Source organism: Brachyhypopomus gauderio, unplaced genomic scaffold, assembly GCF_052324685.1.
Source record: "Brachyhypopomus gauderio isolate BG-103 unplaced genomic scaffold, BGAUD_0.2 sc256, whole genome shotgun sequence".
Lineage (NCBI taxonomy): Eukaryota > Metazoa > Chordata > Actinopteri > Gymnotiformes > Hypopomidae > Brachyhypopomus > Brachyhypopomus gauderio.
Window position 1 is genome coordinate 12,202 of NW_027507077.1, and position 22,367 is coordinate 34,568.

Below are 22,367 nucleotides of genomic sequence, written 5' to 3' on the forward strand. Positions count from 1 at the left end.
GGTGTGTGTGTGTGGCACCGTGGAGACACACATCCTCACCTATGTTGGGGTGTGTGTGTGGCACCGTGGAGACACACATCCTCACCTATGTTGGGGGGGGGGGGGGGGGGGTGTGTGTGGCACCGTGGAGACACACATCCTCACCTATGTTGGGGGGGGGGTGTGTGTGTGGCACCGTGGAGACACACATCCTCACCTATGTTGGGGTGTGTGTGTGTGTGTGGCACCGTGGAGACACACATCCTCACCTATGTTGGGGTGTGTGTGTGTGTGTGGCACCGTGGAGACATACATCCTCACCTATGTTGGGGTGTGTGTGTGTGTGTGGCACCGTGGAGACACACATCCTCACCTATGTTGGGGTGTGTGTGTGTGTGGCACCGTGGAGACACACATCCTCACCTATGTTGGGGGTGTGTGTGTGTGGCACCGTGGAGACACACATCCTCACCTATGTTGGGGTGTGTGTGTGTGTGTGTGTGGGGCACCGTGGAGACACACATCCTCACCTATGTTGGGGTGTGTGTGTGTGGCACCGTGGAGACACACATCCTCACCTATGTTGGGGTGTGTGTGTGTGTGGCACCGTGGAGACACACATCCTCACCTATGTTGGGGGTGTGTGTGTGTGGCACCGTGGAGACACACATCCTCACCTATGTTGGGGTGTTGTGTGTGTGTGTGTGGGGCACCGTGGAGACACACATCCTCACCTATGTTGGGGTGTGTGTGTGTGGCACCGTGGAGACACACATCCTCACCTATGTTGGGGTGTGTGTGTGTGGCACCGTGGAGACACACATCCTCACCTATGTTGGGGGTGTGTGTGTGTGGCACCGTGGAGACACACATCCTCACCTATGTTGGGGTGTGTGTGTGGCACCGTGGAGACACACATCCTCACCTATGTTGGGGGGGGGGGTGTGTGTGTGGCACCGTGGAGACACACATCCTCACCTATGTTGGGGGGGGGGTGTGTGTGTGGCACCGTGGAGACACACATCCTCACCTATGTTGGGGTGTGTGTGTGTGGCACCGTGGAGACACAGATCCTCACCTATGTTGGGGTGCTTGAGCAGGCGGCAGATCCGAGCTTCTCGCTCCAGCTTCTGGTGATCTGCGGACACAGAGGACACATGAGAGCTCCATCTCCAAACATCCGACACTGTCCCCATACTCCCCTTACACTACACCGCAGGGGCCCCATACTCCCCTTACACTACACCGCAGGGGCCCCATACTCCCCTTACACTACACCGCAGGGGCCCCATACTCCCCTTACACTACACCGCAGGGGCCCCATACTCCCCTTACACAACACCGCAGCGGCCCCATACTCCCCTTACACAACACCGCAGCGGCCCCATACTCCCCTTACACTACACCACGCCGGCCCCATACTCCCCTTACACTACACCACGCCGGCCCCATACTCCCCTTACACTACACCACGCCGGCCCCATACTCCCCTTACACTACACCACGCCGGCCCCATACTCCCCTTACACTACACCACGCCGGCCCCATACTCCCCTTACACTACACCACGCCGGCCCCATACTCCCCTTACACTACACCACGCCGGCCCCATACTCCCCTTACACTACACCACACCGGCACGATGCTCCCCCTACACTAGACTGATGCTGGCCATATGTTTGTCTCTTGTTGTTCTGACACATATGCTAGATGTATGGTGTCCTCATACTAGACTGAAGTTGTGCAGGATGCCAGGGAGCAAACAAAAGACACGCATGCAGCGCCAAGCACAACAAAGAAGTTGAGGGAGTTGCCTACACATAACCTGCAGCTACAGCACAAGAGAAGAGCCCACACACACACACACACACACACACACACACACACACACACTACACAGCACAGAGAGGATGACTGTGTGCGGTGTGTGTGAGTGTGTGTGTGATGTGTGTGTGACTGAGTGGGCAGGTGAGTCCATGTCCACATGTTCCAGTGGAAGCAGCTGCTTGTAGATGGAGGGAAGACAGGTGTGTCTGAGTGGAGTACACCTGCCCTGAAGAGAAAGTGTACGTGTGTGTGTGTGTGCGCGCGTGTCCCCAATTCCTGGCACACTACTGCCCCTCTTCAGGACACCCATTGGACTTCAGAGCATCCTGTGGTCCATGCTGTGTGCAGGTCTGAATAAGCATGTGATTACATGGGCTCAGTACTAAAAGGCCCTCACATATTTAAACACTCCATGCACTGTGCAAAAACACTTGCGTATGCATCCCCACACACACACACACACACACACTTTGGTTAGTCCAACATCTCCAGTGCTGCTTGCTGTTCTAATCATATGCTCAGTGCAGTGAGTCCTACTGTGCCAACAGCTGAGCTCCAACAGCTCAGCACACACAGTTGACTGCACTATCTGAACACCCCCCCCCCCCCCTTCACAGCCATCAGATCAGCCAAGGACAATGAACCTGACACCAGCTTCAACAGCAGGCAGAGAGCGACTGACAACTGCATACAGTGAGAAGCCCTATGCAGGATAATCCACTGCACTGCGAAAAAGTCCCGAGCCCGTCAGACTTGGTGTGGCAGCTGCTCCAGTGTGGAGGCTGGAGTGCTGGCAGGGAGCGCGGAGCTCTGCAGCTCTGCCGCAGTAAAGAACCCCCTCACGGCACAGCGCCCTCTCTGGTGACCGGCGGAATTACAGCCAATCGCCAAATTCATCACGCAACGAGAAGGAACAAAGCAGAGAGTCAGCAAAGCGCCGGCATTCCCCAAATACAGAGATGTTCCCGGTTATCCATGACAATACCATTGAATCTCAGTGTCGATTAATAATCTATAAGCCCCATCTCTACAGTATTAACCACCTTAATTAAAGACCTGTGTCTCAACTGCAGTGCTCCACACCTCCACACAACATGATCTCCACCAGGTCCTGCTGGTGCAAAGTTACAGAATTAATCACTTGACACCTTCAAAGAACATGCTGGAACAGCAAACAAGATTAAATGTTTTTTAAAAATGTCAAGTCAGCATATTCACTAGAGAACAGAGAGCGAACGAGTAATTAATAAAAATGATGGCAGCTGAAAGGCCTGATGCTGTCAACACACACAGCCATGGTGAAGTCAGTCTGAAACTCCCAGTCTTATACGATCATGGTGAAATCAGTCTGAAACTCCCAGCCTTTATACGGCCATGGCCCACTCTGTCTGAAACTCCCAGTCCAAAATATAGCTCATCTGTTCAACTAACTGAGAACTAACTGCACTTCAATGATACAGACCACAAGTGGCTATTCGATCTCACAATGCTTTGATTGTGCTTACAGAATCCCACTTTAGCACTGAAGTACAACTCTGCTAAACCTCACAAACACGACTCTAATGTCTAACTGCATTAATACTGGATTCTGAATAGTGAAGTATGCAGCTGATGACACCACAAACGCACACCAAACTGCCACACGAGCATGTGAAGATACATGTGTGAATGTGCACACACTCGCTCACAGACACTAACCCATGGGATTAACTTTGTTTTGTAAAGTGCTGCAGGCATGAATGTGGACTGGGGGGGCTGCATTCAATTTCCCTTCAGGAAAACAAGTCATCGAGTTCTCAAGAGTGATCTGCACTCGGTTTAAAATATTTGTAATCCAAATCAAAGTTCTCTGTTTTAATATATTAATATATATTTACATAATACATTTTCATTTTAAGAAATGCCAGTTGTGCCTCGTTCATTATCCGTGACACAAAATATAGCCAAGCATGAACGTTTTCTGATTCTGGTCATTTTGCCGTTTGAATTATTTGGACAGATATCTGCAGCAAGCTCTTGTATCAAATACTTTGAGAGTACCAAATCAGCCCTTTCAGAAAGTGGTGGAGACATGTCCGCATAGTCCCGAGCCTCAGTTAAGCCCTTGTTCTAAACTAAAGTTATGTCAGATGCAGGATGGTATGTCCAGCGGTAAGATGCATACCATTATCCAAACCATGACAAATGATGCCAAACAGCAGCCTGTTGGATCCCTTTGCTTGGGCTGTCTCAGCGAGAAATAAATGAGTTCTGGGGGAACATCTATAAAACCCACGCACGGTAAGCGCTAGATCTCAGAGCACGATGTCACAGACCTCACCAAAATGGGTTCTCAGTGACAGACAAACAGACAGCAAGACAAAACCAGAGGAGGACAAACAGGCAAACAGGGAGAGAGGGAGACAGAAACAGTGAAATAGACAGTCATAGAGAGAGACAGTCCCAAAAGAGAAAAGAGAATATTTTGGTTCAGTGCCCAAGTCCTTGTATCCTCATTCTGTACCTCCTAAAGCTGGTGTGAAGCACCTCAAAGATTCGACCACTGATGACGGGGACAGTGCTTCTTTGCCAGTAGTAAACCACTGTCTTAAAACACACAGTCTTACGACTACAGCAATGGCCTAGACTAGTACACAGTCTTAAGACTACAGCAATGGCCCAGACTACAGCTTTTTTTCCCCCATCAAGAGCACATCTTGTGTTCTATGGACTCTAAAAATCACATTCAAACTCCTTTATAAAATGGATACCCAATTCCCGTCACTTATCTAAGATTCAGTCTGATTATTTTAAAATTCAGTTTAATACATCTAAGATTCAGCTTAACTTGTTTAAGATATGGTCTGATTAATTTAAGCCTGAACAAATGAAAATGCCCATTATATTACGAGAACAGGTGGCCTAACAAACTATACAAAGAGGTTTAACTTAGGCCTGAAGAATCACCTTGCTGATCACACATGCAAGAAAAATTTTGCAGATTGCAATTCTGAAACAATGGCAGAAAAACTAACAATCTCTTTCTCCTTCTTTTCTTTTACTGTCGTACATTAACAGAGAATCATTCTGCGTGTCCAGTGGTGATGGAGCAGTCCGACACTGAGACATAAGTGAAGAACCCTGTGGACATGTCCCAGGAGCCATTGGGGGACTGTGTGTCTGTGTCTGGTGGTGTGGTGTGTTACTGGCACGCGACCACACCGCTCGTGGTCACCATGTGTCAGGGAGAAAAGCAGTAAATCGTATCTCGTCATATCACTGCGGTTATCTGACCCACTTGGAGAAAATCAGTGAAAGAATCAAGGTGCTAGTGATTCTGCTGCTATGGCTTTCAAGGTCCGGCTAATGTCGTCCCCTACAGACGGAGGCTAAGAGCCTGCAGTCTGACCTCAGACCAGACAGTTCTGTTAGTCAACATTTATATTCCATTTATATTTGTGGTATTTAGGAAGCAGTCTTATCCAGAGCAATTTACACATTTTTCAGGGTTACAGTCTCTGGGGAAACAATGGCATGACCTTGGCGCTAGCACCATGCTAAGACCTACTCAACTAGATACAGTCAGACCTCAGCATTGGACACGTCTTTCTCACAGGCTAGAGCTAGCAGGTCTATGAGCCCCGCGCTGGGAAAGAATAATACAGTCCGCAGACGAAGGGACAATGCTTCTCCCTCGTTCCCTCAATCCCACACTCAGCACTGGAACATCATACACGCATCTTCAGGAGACCCTCACAAGAGAAACAGCTGCAGCCTGTATGATAACATACTGAGGTAAGATACGGTCATCCTCCCAGTCACGACACCATCGGGCCACTGCAGCCTGTATGATAACATACTGAGGTAAGATACGGTCATCCTCCCAGTCACGACACCATCGGGCCACTGCAGCCTGTATGATAACATACTGAGGTAAGATACGGTCATCCTCCCAGTCACGACACCATCGGGCCACTGCAGCCTGTATGATAACATACTGAGGTAAGATACGGTCATCCTCCCAGTCACGACACCATCGGGCCACTGCAGCCTGTATGATAACATACTGAGGTAAGATACGGTCATCCTTCCAGTCACGACACCATCGGGCCACTGCAGCCTGTATGATAACATACTGAGGTAAGATACGGTCATCCTCCCAGTCACAACACCATCGGGCCACTGCAGCCTGTATGATAACATACTGAGGTAAGATACGGTCATCCTCCCAGTCACGACACCATCGGGCCACTGCAGCCTGTATGATAACATACTGAGGTAAGATACGGTCATCCTCCCAGTCACGACACCATCGGGCCACTGCAGCCTGTAATGGGGCGGCCAGTGCTTCACAAACCTAACCAGTACAAAGCAAAGCTCTGTGCAGCTTTCAAAAAGCAGCAGCTAAACATGAAAGGGCACAGTGGGCGTCAGCGGTCACACTGCCCCCTACTGGACAGAACGTTGGCACCGTGTTGAAGAAACCTTCGAAATGCTACTAGAAAAAATAAAGAAATAAACATTGTAGTGATGCTGCTTTTCTTTTCTGTCTCTAAACTTTCATTTGAAAACATAAAGCTAAAAGCTGGAGAAGGGCTAACCCTAACTTGTGAGGACCAGGCGTGAGGACGAGGTGAAGGCCTGAGCAGGTGTGTCTCTCCACAGCCGGGCCAGGGGGGCGGGGGATTACCGGCGCTTCGCCGCCCCGTGCGGGTCTTGCCCTCACAGCTTCACTCAGAGGTCAGACTGGCCCAGACGGCTATAAATACACCAATCCTGCAGCTTAGCACTGACTCAGCCACAACCTCACACTGCACACAGCCCGGAAAGACACACACACGTGCATGCACACACACACGCACACACACACACACACACACACGCACGCACGCGCGCGCACGCACGCGCACACACGCACGCGCACACACGCAGGCGCACACACGCAGGCGCACACACGCAGGCGCACACACGCAGGCGCACACACGCACGCGAGAGATGGGTTAAGGGTGATGGGGGTGAGCTTTAGCACCTCCGTCAGCTGCTGCACCACACAGGCTGCGCCCTCCAACCACTGATCTGGGATCAGCTTTCCTGCGTTTTTCCCGACTGGCCCCAGCAACAGCGCTGATCTTGAAACAAGATCAAGAGCTCAGAGAATAAGAACACATGTTGTCTACCTAAAGTAGGTGGGGTGGAGCGTATTCAGAGGAAGGGGCGGGGCAAAGTTTATTATAAAAACACGCCTGCTGCCCGTAAGGCGTCCTTGGGTCGCGAGGACGACGCTGCACAGGCGTGACTACATTCATCCGCTGGTTACTACAGCGGGCAGGTGAGAAGGGGTCGCCCACGCCGGGTCGCCCACGCCGGGTCATCTTGGTGCGCTCACTGATGACAAAGCTAAGCCAGCGCAGTCAGGGTCACTGGGGTTGGGAAGCCTCACGAGTCTCTGCTGCAAATAGCTCTGCAATATAAAGAGTTTAACGTGCATATGGCTCACTGCTACAATATCACTCCCAATGGAAACATCTCATGTCCCTGTACTCGAGTTCCACGGGTTCCCATGTCGGCCTGTTCCCGGCTGGAAGGCTGGTGCGCCTCACTGGCCTCAACCTTCCTCTCCCTCCTCTACCGGCACCGCAGTGCCTGCTGGGTAATCCTGTTGTGACGCAACAGTCCATGCAAACGTCACCACGGCAGGCGGTGTCGGTCAGAGACGACAGCGAGACGCTGTGGATTATAGCTCTCCGTGTGGGAATCAGGGCTGATTAATGGAGCTTACAGCTACTGCAAATGAGTCTCTAGCAAAAGGCGGCAAGCGGCGTGGCCCTCGTGCGCATGTGGGCTGATGCCACGAGCTCGCGCTGGTGCACGTGTGCTGCATGACGGCCCTGCGCTGGGGTGCAAACACAGCTCATCCACCTCTCACGCACCGGTCAGCGCTGCAGCCCAGCCAGAACCAGGCCGGAGGGGTGCCGGAGGAGCGTCCGGGAGAAAGTGTATGTGTGTGTGTGTGTGTGTGTGTGTGTGTGTGTGGGCAGTGCGAGCCAGCGTCCTCCCGGGAAGACAGAACGACGGGTCTCTCCGGACAGCATTCTGTAACTGAGAGGGAAGAGCAGGATACAGTACACCACCAAACAACTCACACCCGTCACGTCTCATTAGAGCGGTGGAGTAAACTGAAACCCACGAACACACACACACACACACACACGCGCTCAAGCCGATCCTGGAAGGCATAAGCGAGTGTGTGCTCGTGTACGCATGTGTGAGAAAGAGGGAGAATGAGTGAGACGGATGAGACAGAAGAGAAAAAAGCGAGGAACCCGCCCCAAGCCCCACCCCCCACCCAGTGAGCTTCCCAAGCCCCACCCCCCACTCTCCACCCTGCTGCAGGCAACGCAACAGCTTGCACCAAAGCTGCTAGGACCAAACAGCTCATCAGTCCATGCCAGCCAGCACAAGCTCACGGCACACACACACACACACACACACCCTCCAGGAGCCCGACACCTAGCGCGCCGTGTTCATCACTGATGACCTCAATCCCACGTAGCAGAGGTGCGTAGGTCAACATGACGTAGGCGTGCAGCGGGGGTGTGACGGGACGTGTCCCGCTGATCCCGCACGTGCGGGGAGAGAGCTCAGCTGTGGTTAGAGGGGCTGCGGGTTTGATCCGAGCTGACGGATGCTCTCACCGGGCGAGGCACCCCGCCTAACATCGCCCCGCAGGGACCGGGCCCTGCCAGCGTGAAGCCCCGGCCGGCACGGAGCGCCACAGCCGGACACGCCTCATCCGCCCGCCTGATCCAGGACACCACAGAGCCCCCGGCTCCACCCGCTAGCCCAGTCGGGCTGAGCCCCCGTTTAGAGTGTCACCCAGACAGGGAGCTGGGCTACGGTGCAGTGATGGAGGTCCTGACTCCACACACAAGCCTATCTGCACGCGTCTCCTCACATCCTCTCTCTCTCCTCCCCATGCACGCTCACATGGGGATGACATCGTATCGCCTTGCTTAACCATGGCAACGCTCACCTGACTCGTCTCCTACGTCACCGAGCTCTCCTCCACCCACCCCCTCCACTTTGTCCATCATCCATCAGCCGAGCTCACCAGCCCACATCTCTCCGTCCCTCACTCTCCCTCTCTCCCCCCTCCCTCTCTCCGTTAGTCTCTCGTTCATTTCCAGTGGCTGATGGAAGTGTGGAACGGGGTGGTCTTGCTATTCTATGCTCAAGCCAATAATGCTTGAAGCAATAACGCTTTAATCTGCACTCAGGGGAACATAAGGCTAAACAAATGTTTACAGACATCTGTACACCGGCAAAATCAGTCGGCTCACACTAGCATGCACACACACACACACACACACACATAGTCCTGACTGATGTATGCACATGCCAATGTCTGAATGTGAACACTGGCTACAGACACATACACACTCCATCTGTTACAAACCATCACACTGGTTACAGACACACACACACACACTGCATCTGTTACACTGCTTACATTTGTACATGGGACTGTTAATCAGAAATGCCCACGTCTGCCCGAGCGGGTCAACCACTGTCCAAACAAGTCAGATGTGCGTTGATCGTTCTAACAGTGGCACAGTGAGAGCAAGACAGCAGTGGAACGGGTCAGAACCCAACTGCACTCCTGCACTCAAGGAGGCATCTCAAGAACACAGTGACTAAAAGGGAAAAGGCAGAGGATTCACCAAGCAGGCCGTAACCACGCGGAGATCGTACACAGAGAAGTGGTGGAGACAGAGGGTGAGATAAACCGGCTCTGACCATTACAAGGCAGCAATGTGAAAGCACCAACCGCCAGCTTCACCCCAGCCGGCTCGGGTGGTGCCGTCACCTTTTCCTGCGTGACGCTGCAAGAACGCACCAATCAGAGAGGGTTCTGCTGCTGTTACCGGGCAGCGTGATGTCAGACTGAATCATGTCCAATGCTTCAGTGAGGCGGTTCATTGCAGGCACGCTCCAGTGGCGAGACAGGGGGGCTCTGGGCTGCAGCACACAAGCCTAACGCCCCCCCGGTGACGCTCCCCGGGCCGACGGCCACGGCAGGGGACCCGCTCCAGCCTCGTCCCCGAGACTCCGCCTCTGCTGGAAGGAGGTGTGGTCAGAGCAGGGCAGGACAGAGCCAGAGGCTGCGTGTTTCTGGCCAGATCAGCAGTGCACCTTTGAGCACGTTCAAATGGACGCGTTCCACATTCCACACCTGCAGTGCCTGCAAATTACAGTGCACTGTACTGAACTTCTCAAATTTTAAATTTAGATATATGACGCAACAGTGTGATGATGGATACTGGTTTTTATGTAAGGATGTATTATTTTTAGTAATGTCATATTTTTCATATTTGCACACTTTATTTAATATTTTAAAAAATGGAGTAAAAGATTTCTTTTCTTGTCTGTATTTGTGAGTTGCGAACATATTTCAACAGCAGCCAATTACTGCACATTTTCCCTCAACATGCTGCTGCCTGTGTGCTGTTGCTGATGGATTCATTGATTGGACGAAGGGCTTAAATAGTTATTGACGTTTGTTGATTGAACTGGGAGACGTGGTGAATTATCTCCATCACTATTGAGTCTACAGTTGTTTGTTTTTTTTTTTTTTACTTTTGACGTTTTACATGTACATATTGCCCTAATGTCTTCAAGAATTGTATTTAAATTAGTTTTGAACTGACCAATCCTGGTTCAACAGCAACCAAGGCAAAGTTGCTGACAGTTGTAATGATGATGTGCTGGGCTGTAATCATGTACAATTCCCAGATGTAATAATTCACCTTCATAACATGTGTATACATATATATGGCACCATGGCAGACCCAGTCTGGGAGATCCGACCCAGAAGCAGTGGCACACACAGCCTATTACAACTACAGACAGGCTGCACAAACATCCACCTGAAGACGACCTCGCCATCTCTAAGACGTGTGAGATAGTGTGTTCTGCGAACACACAAACAAGCTTCCAAAGCTTGTGCAGTGATGTTCTCAGCAGGAGACGTGTGCCACGCTAACACAGGCCGCTGTGTGCAATCACTGCAGATACGGACCAAAGCACCCCACAACATGGACAGACGGGCCACGTGGTGCTCAGCTCCGTGTTATACAGGTCAGCCTACCAGAGCGAATGAGAGCGCCGCACAGCTGCCATCAGGAAGACCAGCAGTACAAGATGTTGAGGCGCGCGGTGCAGAGGGATGGCCCTGGGGGGCCACCAGGGTGCACCACCTTACCCAGGCTTAGCCACGTTATCTGCTTAACGCAAGTGCAGAAGACAGACTCATTTATGCACAGTAAAACCACATACAGATGAAATGACTTGGCCAGCGCCAGACGCCACCTGTGAGCTGGGCAGCACTGTCCTCCGGCTGCACGGATGAATCGTTTGGTTAAAGTTCAGAGAGAAGGGCAAAGTGCAGGGGCGACTGTGTGTGTGTGTGTGTGTGTGTGTGTGTGTGTGTGTGTGTGTGTGTGTGTGTGTGTGTGTGTGTGTGAACACGGCCATGGGCACAAGTCTGATCTGGGCCAGATGGCCACTCGACCAACAGTGTTACTACGTCTCCCTGTGATCGGTCTGGGATTATCCTGTTACATGCTTAGATACCTAGGAATTCACAGCAGTTCAAACAAAGCAGGTACTACAAATCCCCACAGCAGCGGAGTGGGAGGGAGAGAGGGAAGGAGAGAGAGAGAGAGAGAGAGAGAGAGAGAGAGAAAAGAGCTCTCGGGCCGGAGCTGGGGTGTTTTTCAGGAAGGGTGGGCGGTGGTAGCTGTGTTCTGTCAGTCTGCATGGCCACTGGCACTCTGGCCTGAGCAGCCAGACAGCTCACACACAAGCATCTGCATTCAAACCAGCAGTGACAACAAAGTGAACTGCAGCAGCCATGGGTTGAGCAGCAACACATGCCCCGTGTTAAATGTGTTTTTTCTGACTAGCTAATCTTTGCTTAACGATTAGAGTCACCACACAGCTTAGGTGAGGTGCTGACTGTAAGATCTTTGGACCAATCACAGACATCACCCCAGGATACCGCAAACACAGGGAGAAGAGAAACGGTTTCAGTAGAGAATTTCTGAATTAATAATAAAAAAAAAAACCATACAGAAGTTATTATTATTATTAATAACTCATGGCTCATACTTCACAGAACAATGCATGGCTATTATGTGCCAAAAATGTTACATGTTACGTTTTAACAATGCATTAAGCTATTAGAAGAGGTAAGGAGAGACTGCAGCCAAGAATGCACCAAACTTCTCAGTGTGTTTAATATACTTTGAAGCTGCATCAGCCTCCTACAGATGTGTCTGTTGACAGCATGGCTTTGACGTGTACGCTAAAGCCGCAGTTACATTCCAGGAAGTGGCGCCTCTGTGATCCCTCCCTCCCTTCCCACATTACAAAGATCTGCAGATTTCACTTTCATTCTCAACTAATGCAGCAACAATGGAGGCCAAGCCCGAGCAGCCCACTGTGTCACTGCGCTGTTAACAGCAGAAGCCCTTACCCAGAACCCTGGCTAATAGACTGCTGTTGCCCAGCTGATAACAGCTCATGACAGCACCACTACCCCCACCCGGTAGGAGCAGCAACACGCTGCACTTTCTGCACAAGCTTTCCAGACCAAAGGAATAAGAGGAAAGTCATCAGAAACAGTGCAATGAGTGCAGCAACTGCATGGAGTACGAGAGATGGTTCCACTATTGGTTCTATTGCGAGGACGTTTGTCAACTATCCGAGATGGGGAGTAGACCGCACTAGGGCTCGGCCCTGCCGTGTAGCAGTGAGCCCAGTAACTGGGAGCCTCAGCCAGGCCCGGGGATGCCCAGAACGACAGAACGGAGCGAGCGTAATGTAGAGTGCGGAGAGGTGGTGGTGGTTGGGGGTCCTCGGGCTCGTCTCACACACCTGATACTGCACCCTCTCCACAGGGAAGGATGCAAGACCTTTCAGCTGGCAAAACTGACCTGACCCGTCAACTGTAGATTTGGTTAACCCAATAAACTAAATGCTGTCTAACTGCTCAAATTATACAGCTTCTTAAAAGTTTTCTTTAGTCAAATTTGGGACAAACATAGCATGTAATTTTCAATTAAGCAACACTGTATTAACTGAAATACATTAAAATGTGCATTGAACAATCTGATTCTAATAAGCTAAAGCTAACATGATGCTAAGCAGCTACAGAAAACATTTTAAATCTGTTAAAGTTGCATTAGTCATTTGTCTCTCTTTACGAATTAAAATAAACTGTGAAATATACAGGTCACACAAAATCTGAAAATTGAAAACTACATTCTGGGGTGGAATCTGGCTTCGCGTTTACACGGGCCTCATCAGTAACTTTATGACAGAATATGTCCTGCATCACATAGGTCAGTGGTGTTTGGACAAAAAATATTTTTTTAAAGAAAGAAAATAGTGTGCTGCCAAAATGTTTACCAACAACAGGTCGAGTAGAGAAGTCTTTATCAAGTAGCTAGAAAGCAACGTAAAGCAACGTTTTGGCTGACCCTCCTTCAGAGAAAGGTATGTTGGTCAAGCTGCATCAGACTCATGTTAACGAGGTGAGCCAATACAGGTAGTGACGGAAGCTCCTGGGAGCTCATTACAAAGAAATATCGGACAACGAAAGCACTCGATTATCCTCATAGCAACAAATCGTTACGAGCTGAATTCTAAGTGTTTATAGGTTTATAATTTCAGTATAAAGCAGTTAAATTTGAGTGGTCAACACCACACGGCAGGGTAAAATGCCAACACTGTCGTGCCAGACATGGGTGTAGAATACTAAGGCGACTCGATTAGAAAATAAAGTCTCTCTTTGGGGGGAATACGGTCAAATACACCACAATTTGCCAAGCAGAATAAATCATCTCGAGCAGTACTGTAGTCCTCTCCTCCTCCTCCTCATCATCATAATCATCAAGACTTCTACATACAAGAACTCCACCCTGAGATAATAACTACCACACGGTCACTTGCTAACAACTTGTTAAATAATGAAGTATTAATTGACGTATTATAAAATACTTGTTAAATAATTAAGTATTGTTAAGCACCCCACCTTATCAGACAAAAGTGAATTCATGACAGCTTTGATAATGCTAGAAAACTAATTTAATTCTGCTGGACACCGAAGAGCACGTGCGGGGATCTCGTGCCAGTGTCGTGTGCACGCACGTGACCACTAGAGGTGGTGTTTCTCAAGTCTTTACTAACGCACCTTTAAACTGACATTACCTAGCAGACAGTAAATTTATGTAAACCCTTGAGTAATATTTCAAACTAGTATCTTCGCTCATTCTTATGTATAACCCAACTGCTGCTGCACAAAAATTTCCCTCTCAGGGTTAAATGTACATTTATAGTTTTTTTTTTTTTTTTGCCTGTAGTCATCTGTTTTACATCTTTAACCTGAAAACTTTGCACAGCCTTAACCTACTAATGACAACCGAGGATTGACATTTATTTAATTATTTATTTTGCCCCTTTCAGTCAAGGAATGTTATTAAACATGTATTTCATTAACAGCTTAAAATAGCAGTTTGGCAGAAAATCTAAATGACCCTCTTTACTAACGGACATGGATCTCAAGAGACATACTGCACACCTTTCAAATCCCTCCAACACTAACAATAAGGGCAAATATAAATCCCCAGAAGTCACATTTGGAGTGTAAAGCCCACCTGACAGGCGTATCTCCTCTCTCCCCTCAAACGGGCCAGGTAAGCCAAAAACTGGCTCTCAAAACCCTTCAGTCTGATTCAGCAGTTCTCCAATCACAACGGTTCATTATTAGCAAAGAGTAACAGGTGGGGGCTGCTTACAGCAGTGCGGCATGGAAAAGTGGAATCACGCTTTTAAACAGGAGACTGAATACTCCTTTTGTTCAGCAGTTTAAGATCTGAAGAGTTTGCCACAATGAGGTTCTAGCAGCCATTTCACTCAGCCAGACAAATCTGGAATTTGGTGATCGCAAACAGCTCAAATCACATGATATTTTTATAGCTCACAACAGTTCAATAATTATTAATAGTTATTAATTATATTTAGGAGCTTTCATAAATACCATTAGAGAGAGCACGTAATCAAATGGCAGGCCTACAGGACTGATCAGAAAGACATTTCAGACTTCACTCATTTCATAAGCCACCGACATCACAGCCCAGATCTCAATAACATCGTAATCCAGGCCTCATCTCTCTTCTGGTTTTGGGTTTAAGTCTTAATATACATGAGCCAGAAATTGAGATGTTCTCTGTGGTTCTGCTGACTACCTGGCCCAGGTTTGGGGAAGGAGCTGGAACAGATCAAATATGTGGACTGGGTTTCTCAAAGACAGGAACCTCCAAGACTCGGAACCATGCCAGGGTTAATCTCTGCCATTTGCCTCAGCCAGATTGCTTGCAAACCCAAGAGGGAACGGTGAGGGGTGTGGCTAACTGGCTGATGGGTGTGGCTAATAAGTCCAAGGCTCATCCAGCTGTGGTCACAGTATGATATGAAGATCCCATGTGCATGTGCTGACCCACCTCCATCAAGCCTTTAACTTTAATATCAGCTACAGAGAAATGACATACAGAATAGTTCTGACAAGCTTCAGCATAACATTTTTTTGCATTCATGAAGCATTAAAGTATAGAGCATTTTGGCTAAAGCCCTTGCATGTTCACTGTAGAATAATGACGTTTCAGTGAACACAACACTGCCTGCACTTTCTGCATTGTAGATGAATCAGGGCAGAAAGCAAAGGACTCACACGGCACTGGAGGAAATCAGGGGCCTATTCAGAGGTGCAGCGATGAAGCCAGCAGTGCTCCCAGCTTCCAGGAGGCCTGCACGCCTCGGACAGAGCAAAGGCACCAGAGACCATGATCAGATGGACCAGAACACGGGCCTCATGATCAGACGGGCCTCATGATCAGATGGACCAGGACACGGGGCCTCATGATCAGACGGACCAGGACACGGGGCCTCATGATCAGACGGACCAGGACACGGGGCCTCATGATCAGACGGACCAGGACACGGGGCCTCATGATCAGACGGACCAGGACACGGGGCCTCATGGCATCAGTACATCCACACAGATCTGCATGAACTCCAGACTCAGATGAGCTGTTGGATGACACTTACATATGATATCTTGATATGAGCATACACGCATGTAGATGATGATATTTACATATGATATCTTGATATGAGCATACACGCATGTAGATGATGATATTTACATATGATATCTTGATATGAGCATACACGCATGTAGATGATGATATTTACATATGATATCTTAATATGAGCATACACGCATGTAGATGATGATATTTACTTATGGTATCTTGATATGAGCATACACGCATGTAGATCGATGACATTATCAAGCACAAGCTCTTCCCACAGGAACACGCACCAGTACATGCTTGTACCCACATGCACACATTTGACTTGGGTTAATTAAAAATGCACAGTTTGTTGCATTAAACATTCAGCATGGAGGCGGAGCCGCTTCATTTATCAGGCTTCCAGCAAAGTGCAGCAGCATGCTAGCCCAGTGAAGAGACCCTAACACACCACATGACAAAAGAGGGAGACACATGGACAAAGAGACGGAGACAGAGGAGGAGACAGAAACAAAGAGAAACAGAGACCAGGACACAGAGAGAGAGAGAGAGAGAGAGAGAGAGAGAGAGAGAGAGAGAGAGAGAGGCTGTGAGAGCGAGTGGGTAAAAACCACGTGACGAGGAGGAGCAGATAGGAGATGAGTGGATAGAGGGGAAGGGGGGGGAGAAGATGGGAGAGTGGGAGCAAAAACTGGAGGAGAGAGGAGAGGAGAGAGGAGAGGGGAGAGAGGAGGGGAGAGAGGAGGGGAGAGAGGAGGGGAGAGAGGAGAGAGGAGGGGAGAGAGGAGGGGAGAGAGGAGGGGAGAGAGGAGAGAGGAGGGGAGAGAGGAGAGAGGAGGGGAGAGAGGAGGGGAGAGAGGAGGGGAGAGAGGAGAGAGGAGAGGAGAGAGGAGAGGAGGGGAGAGAGGAGAAAGTGGAGATCCGTGTGTTTTTTCCCCGACATCGTTGGTGTTTGACGGTAGGAGATAGAAGCCTGTGCAGCACTGCAAGGGCCACATCACAGCTCACAGTCCCAGTGGCGGCCCGACCACACACGCACAAGCCCAGCGAGGTCCGTCTGCAACGGTGCCGCTGCAGTCTCCCTCCGAGCACCGGGAGCCCTGGAGTGAACCACTAGTGACGCAGGTGCAAGTCTCACAGCTACATTAGCGTCTGTGGTTACTGTGGGCGGACCTTCGCTTAGTATAGACACTATGCAAGCATTTACATAATTTAATGTGTACAATATTACAATTCATACCAAGAATTGACCCGAGATATGAAAAGTGCATGCACGACCCAGTTGAAACAGCATGACTGACAGGCATTTAAAATCAACACATGCTTAATTCATAACGATGGCTATGGTTTTATATGAATGATTCACACCAAATAGGCCTACAAGACTACACGGAGTTGCTGAATTACTCTGATTTGATTCACGCACATTTTGCTTCTGTTTCTGAACCCTTTTGATGGCTGCACACACCTCGGCACCCATTTGGGCCAGTACTGTTGGTAAGTGCAGGATCATGGCCCCGTGTCTACGGGTGCAGCTCCACATGGAGAACTGGGAGCTCCATTAGATCTTCCCTTAGATGGTGAACATGTTCAGAGGAGGACCTCAGCTCAGCCACGTTCCTGCCCCCTCTCCACACAGCGGAATGGGTAGAAGATCAGGGGAGCAGTGGATGGAGGCGCCTGTGTGTGTGTGTGTGTGTGTGTGTGTGTGTGTGTGTGTGGGGCATGCTGGTGTGAGCAAGACCCTTGCTCGTCTCGCATTAGGACGACAGGCTGCAGGCACGTTTGGAGAGATGGAGCACTGGCGTTTCAACAGGTCCCTCTGATCGAATAGCACTGCGACTTCTTCATTTGTTGCCAGCCAACCTGATGAAAAGTCTTCACGGCAACAGTTGCCAGGATGCTTGAGAAAAACCCAGCCAGGGCTGCCAGAATGCGCTGATCTCATTACCTTGCTTCTTTTTTGTAAGCCAAGGATCTTTGAAATAAATTCTTTGTTTAGCGACATGCATGGGGACACAGCACAAAACACAAAACAAGTGCATGTTGCAATTCAGCTAGGAACTCCGTCTTCAGGTCTCTGGGTCTCTCAGCGCGCGCTAAATGCATCAGAAGGCCACGGGCACATTTTACTACATAGCTTGAGAATGCAAATGCCAGAAAAGGCACCTGTTGAGTTTCAAACTACAAACTCCATCTTGTTCCTGAAGGATGAAGCACTTGCAGGTTTAACTTCAGTTTGACACATACGTGTGGCAACATGTCAGTTCGCACAAGACACTCATCCACTTCCTTCCTTCTATAGGCAGTCCAGTGCGGACCCTAAAAAACACTACAGCAGAAACCGTGGAGTCTCAGCACTACACTTCAGTCATTGCCATGTTTCCCATGTCAATTTACATGAATTTACAGGTTGCTTTGACAGAAAATACACAGAATCCAACACCTTCAATATTATTTCTTCATTTTGACAGCTTCACCAGGTAAGCCCTGTTCATCTAGAACTCCCCTTCAATACTCGGCCTCGATTTTCACCAGGCCATATTAACAGCAACGCACGTTAACCACCAACAGTCATCACGTGCTGTGGATTAATTTCCACTTTACATCCCATCAACATCTGCATATGATGATGGGGAATAATCCCAAATCACGAACTATTGGAAAGTACAATTAGCTTAGTATACACTACGGCCAACAACCAACAGTGTCAACACTACACGTGTCCTATAGAGGGGCCTGCTGGACTCAAAACAAACGTGGGCCAGGACGTTTCACACAGCTGAGAACAAAAGAAGGCCCTCGACACAAGCTTCATCTCTGCACGGCGAAGACTCCCCTCACAGCACTGAGCAGACAGAGCCTTCTGCAACCACACCAGCTCACAGCTCAAACAAGAAAACGGACATGGCTCTTGGGAAAGTGTGGTTCTGGAATAAAGAGATATCCATCAGTGTAATAGGAAAAGGATGAACAGCTAATGAAAGTGCCTGTAAGAAATACGGGTTTTACAGAAGCATACACTTTTTGAGTATGGACTTGTATGGGGAAATGTTTAAGGAAGGTAAACAATCTGTTATCTATTAGCAGTACAGTTCGACTTTTAGATGCTATGCTTCAGCTCTCTAGGGGCAACTCTGGGATACTGGGTTTATATTAATCTTAAAGAATCTGAACACGAGCAAAAAGTGAAAGTCTTGAACATTAAGAAGAATCGTCCAAAAAAGACCATTCTTCAGTGTCGCGTGCCTCGCACGATGGCCCCAACCCGATATCCCCGAGGGCCCAGGTACTCGGAGAGTCCACTTTCCCAAAATAGACCCGCTCCTTTTGTTTCTCCCGTGCCGAAACATGAGGCCAAGGCTCATGTGTCCAGACCTTCTTCACTGGGCACTTAATTGGCACCGACGCTCAAGTTCTGCTAGTTACCAGACAAGCACAGGGGAAAAGAACAACCTCCATACCAAACGCGTCCACCTAATCCTCACGTCCCCGTTGACATTTTGCATGGCAGCGGACTGCGACAGTCCGTGATGTAGTGCCCGTGCTGTAGATCAGTCATCCCTTACGGATGGAACATCTTCAAACATGGAGGTGATGTACAGTGCCCAAGATGGCAGAGCTGCCCAAAGCCGTTTTACTAAACAGCGAGGCACTGACACCAACGCTGACACTGACACCGTCTTCCAGCTCCTGCCTGTGGCTACTGCTGCAGTCTGAGCAGAACGCCACCTCCCCTCTGGACTGCACCTCACCGGAGAAGTCAAACACCCAAGAGCCATTGCTACACATTCAACTTCATTTGTTATGGGGGAGCTACGATCTCTCTCACTCTCTCCGGCTGGCTGTCTCCGTCTCCGTCAGTGAAGTCCGTGGTTATAAAAATGATACAGAGCAGCAAAGGTCACATCTATTCATCCTGAGCCTCTGCAGGAAAACAGCAGTCCTGCCCGGTTAAGGGACACAGTCAGTACCGGCTGGACCTCACACGTTATATTTAGGGACGTGAAACAACTGGCGATCTCACTTGTATTAAAAAGTGCTAGGAACAACTTTTTAACTTTTCTGGCAAACGACTGTAGATGCAAGTGTAGATCATAGGTAAACTACAGCACTACAGCTCCAACTCCTGATGTAGGTGGGGTGGGAGGAGGAGGGGGGGAATAAGGCTTACAAAAATGAAAACAAAAAAAGAAAGAAAAGAGAAGTTGAATGCCCACAGCAGGGGGATGCGAGGACAGCCCTGCTCCTTACCTCTTGCTGATAACTTTTTTGTGTTGATAATTTTAGCAGCATACTCCTGGCTGGTTGATTTCTTCACACATCGGCGGACCACAGAGAAGGCACCCCTGTTTTTGAATTAAACAAATGAACACTTCAATATTATAATCAAACCAATAGGTTAACTGTGCAGTCATTTAATTGATGGAAAATGCAGCAATCACACACGTGAGAGCTGCAGACCGAAAAATTTAAACCAGCCGGTCACTTCCCACGAGAATGGTACTTTCAACAATCTTAATTTCCCCTTTCCTTTCACAGTTATAAAGATAATTTATGGAGCCTTTTAGCTGATCACTTCCATGAGTTTGAACAGCGTACAGGCTTCTAATCGCTTGCACAACCATACAAGCGGAGTGCCAATCGGAACTAAACGCCTATATCAACGTAATGCAAACGGTCTGGCGTGCAGAAATCACAATACAATCTGATTACATTGTTAATGCAGGAGTTTTAAGGGCGTTTTATGAGGAAAACACACATCGCTGTGCACTAATGCCCATTCACATCCATCAAGAAATGGACGCCACGACAGACGGGAGGGAGAGTGTTGGGCAGACCGCTGCACAAGCCGCACTAGGAGAGTGAGACGGACACACCAGCTCGACACGCAGTAACATAAGGTGGAAACACGGGCCTGCGTTTGACACCAGAACCGCCTCAACACTTGGGCTGCGTGGAGCTGAAACACAGCGCGGCTACCGTGAGACGGCGGTGCCGCATGCTGCCTCACGGCGCCGAGGGCGACGGCTGCCGCTTTACCACACATATCCACATATCGCCTGTAAATACATTAAAACAGCCCCGTGTTCTTGCGTATTTTAAAATACAGCTAAAGTTTGTGGCCGTGCGAGAACACACAAGGAGGCGACGGTAAAGCAACTCCACACGGACGCGGTGAAGCGACCGGTCGGAGGAGCAGATGTGGATAAAGTGGCGAACCGCACACATATTCTATAGCACGACCAAACACGAACAAGAGCCCAACACCGTGTCGAAACACCTCAGAAAACGACCAACGTTATACAGAAACGGAACACGAGACAACCGAGCGCGGTTCGGTGAAATGTGACGGACCGAACGGCGCGCGAGCCTCCCGGGTCTCGGTGCCGCCGTTCTGACAGCAGCTCCCGTCAAATAAAGTCCAGAAACACGATGAAGGAGCGAGTGGAGGGATGATGAGATGTTACAATAACCCCCCCAATGTTGCTCTTACTTCCCGAGCTCCTCGTACAGCTGATACTCGTCCGTGAACCTGGTGGACGTTACAATTGTAGCCATGTTGTGTGAGAATAGCGCCTCTCGCCTCCGTGACTGCCTGGGTTCGGTTCCGGGAGGTGATCTTGTACGCTCGGAGGGGAAAGGGAGAGAGAAAGGGAGGGGAGGGGAGGAGAGGTGCTAGTAGTGGTGTTGGTGGAGGTGGAGAGAAAACGACGGCCAGCAACGCGAGATTTCTCCCCCCGTGTCGAGAGAGGGGATGGAAGTCGAAATGTAAAGATCCGGTGTTGCGTCGGCTCGGCTTGACGACCGAGCTCACGGGTCCAAACACCGCACGGGTCCACACGCGGTTCCCTCCCAATGCGGTGACGCCGCCGTGCACAGCACAGAATAGTCCTGCACGAACAATGCCATTAGACTAATGGTGAGCGGAACCAGCAGAGTCCTACCTCGAATCAGGTTCTGTAATAGCTAACGTTTCTCACCGGTTTCAGTGAATATAATGATCGTGGTGTGTCCCCACTGACAGCACTATGACAGTCAGGCCTTTCTAGGGTTCGGTTAGCGCTGTGTTCAGTACTAGATCTAGTCTCAGTACTAGATCATGACATCGAGGACATTTGTATAGTAGCAATGCTGTCCAAGCCTCCAGGCGTCAACAGATCTCCTTAGATCTTTTAGATACTAGAGATCAAAACCGTTTTCAGGAACGTGAACGCTGCTGTGAAATATGTTTCTTTCTTTGCTTTGTATTATGTATTGTATTTATATTTATATATAGATAATATATACTTAGTGTATGACATGTTCGCAGTGTGTTTTGAAGATTCATATAATGCATAAGGTAGTAAGAACATTACTGTTTGTTCATTTTCTAGGTGTATAAACAGTGTTGACAAATTTAAGTTCTGTGGAACTTCTTCAAAG

The 22,367-nt window shown here is 49.3% G+C and overlaps 1 protein-coding gene across 1 annotated transcript; it reads right to left on the bottom strand.

The window, feature by feature from the left end:
- Nucleotides 1–1,009: 1,009 nt before the first annotated feature.
- On the bottom strand, nt 1,010–21,890 carry LOC143504309 (calcium/calmodulin-dependent protein kinase type II subunit gamma-like; the record flags this gene model as incomplete). The annotated part of the gene is made up of 3 exons (XM_076995829.1): nt 21,439–21,890; nt 20,196–20,290; nt 1,010–1,117 (listed from the first exon to the last, which is right to left on the bottom strand). Coding segments are annotated over exons 1-3 (268 nt in total), but the record flags the coding sequence as incomplete, so codon positions are not given.
- Between the last annotated feature and the right edge of the window lie 477 nt (nt 21,891–22,367).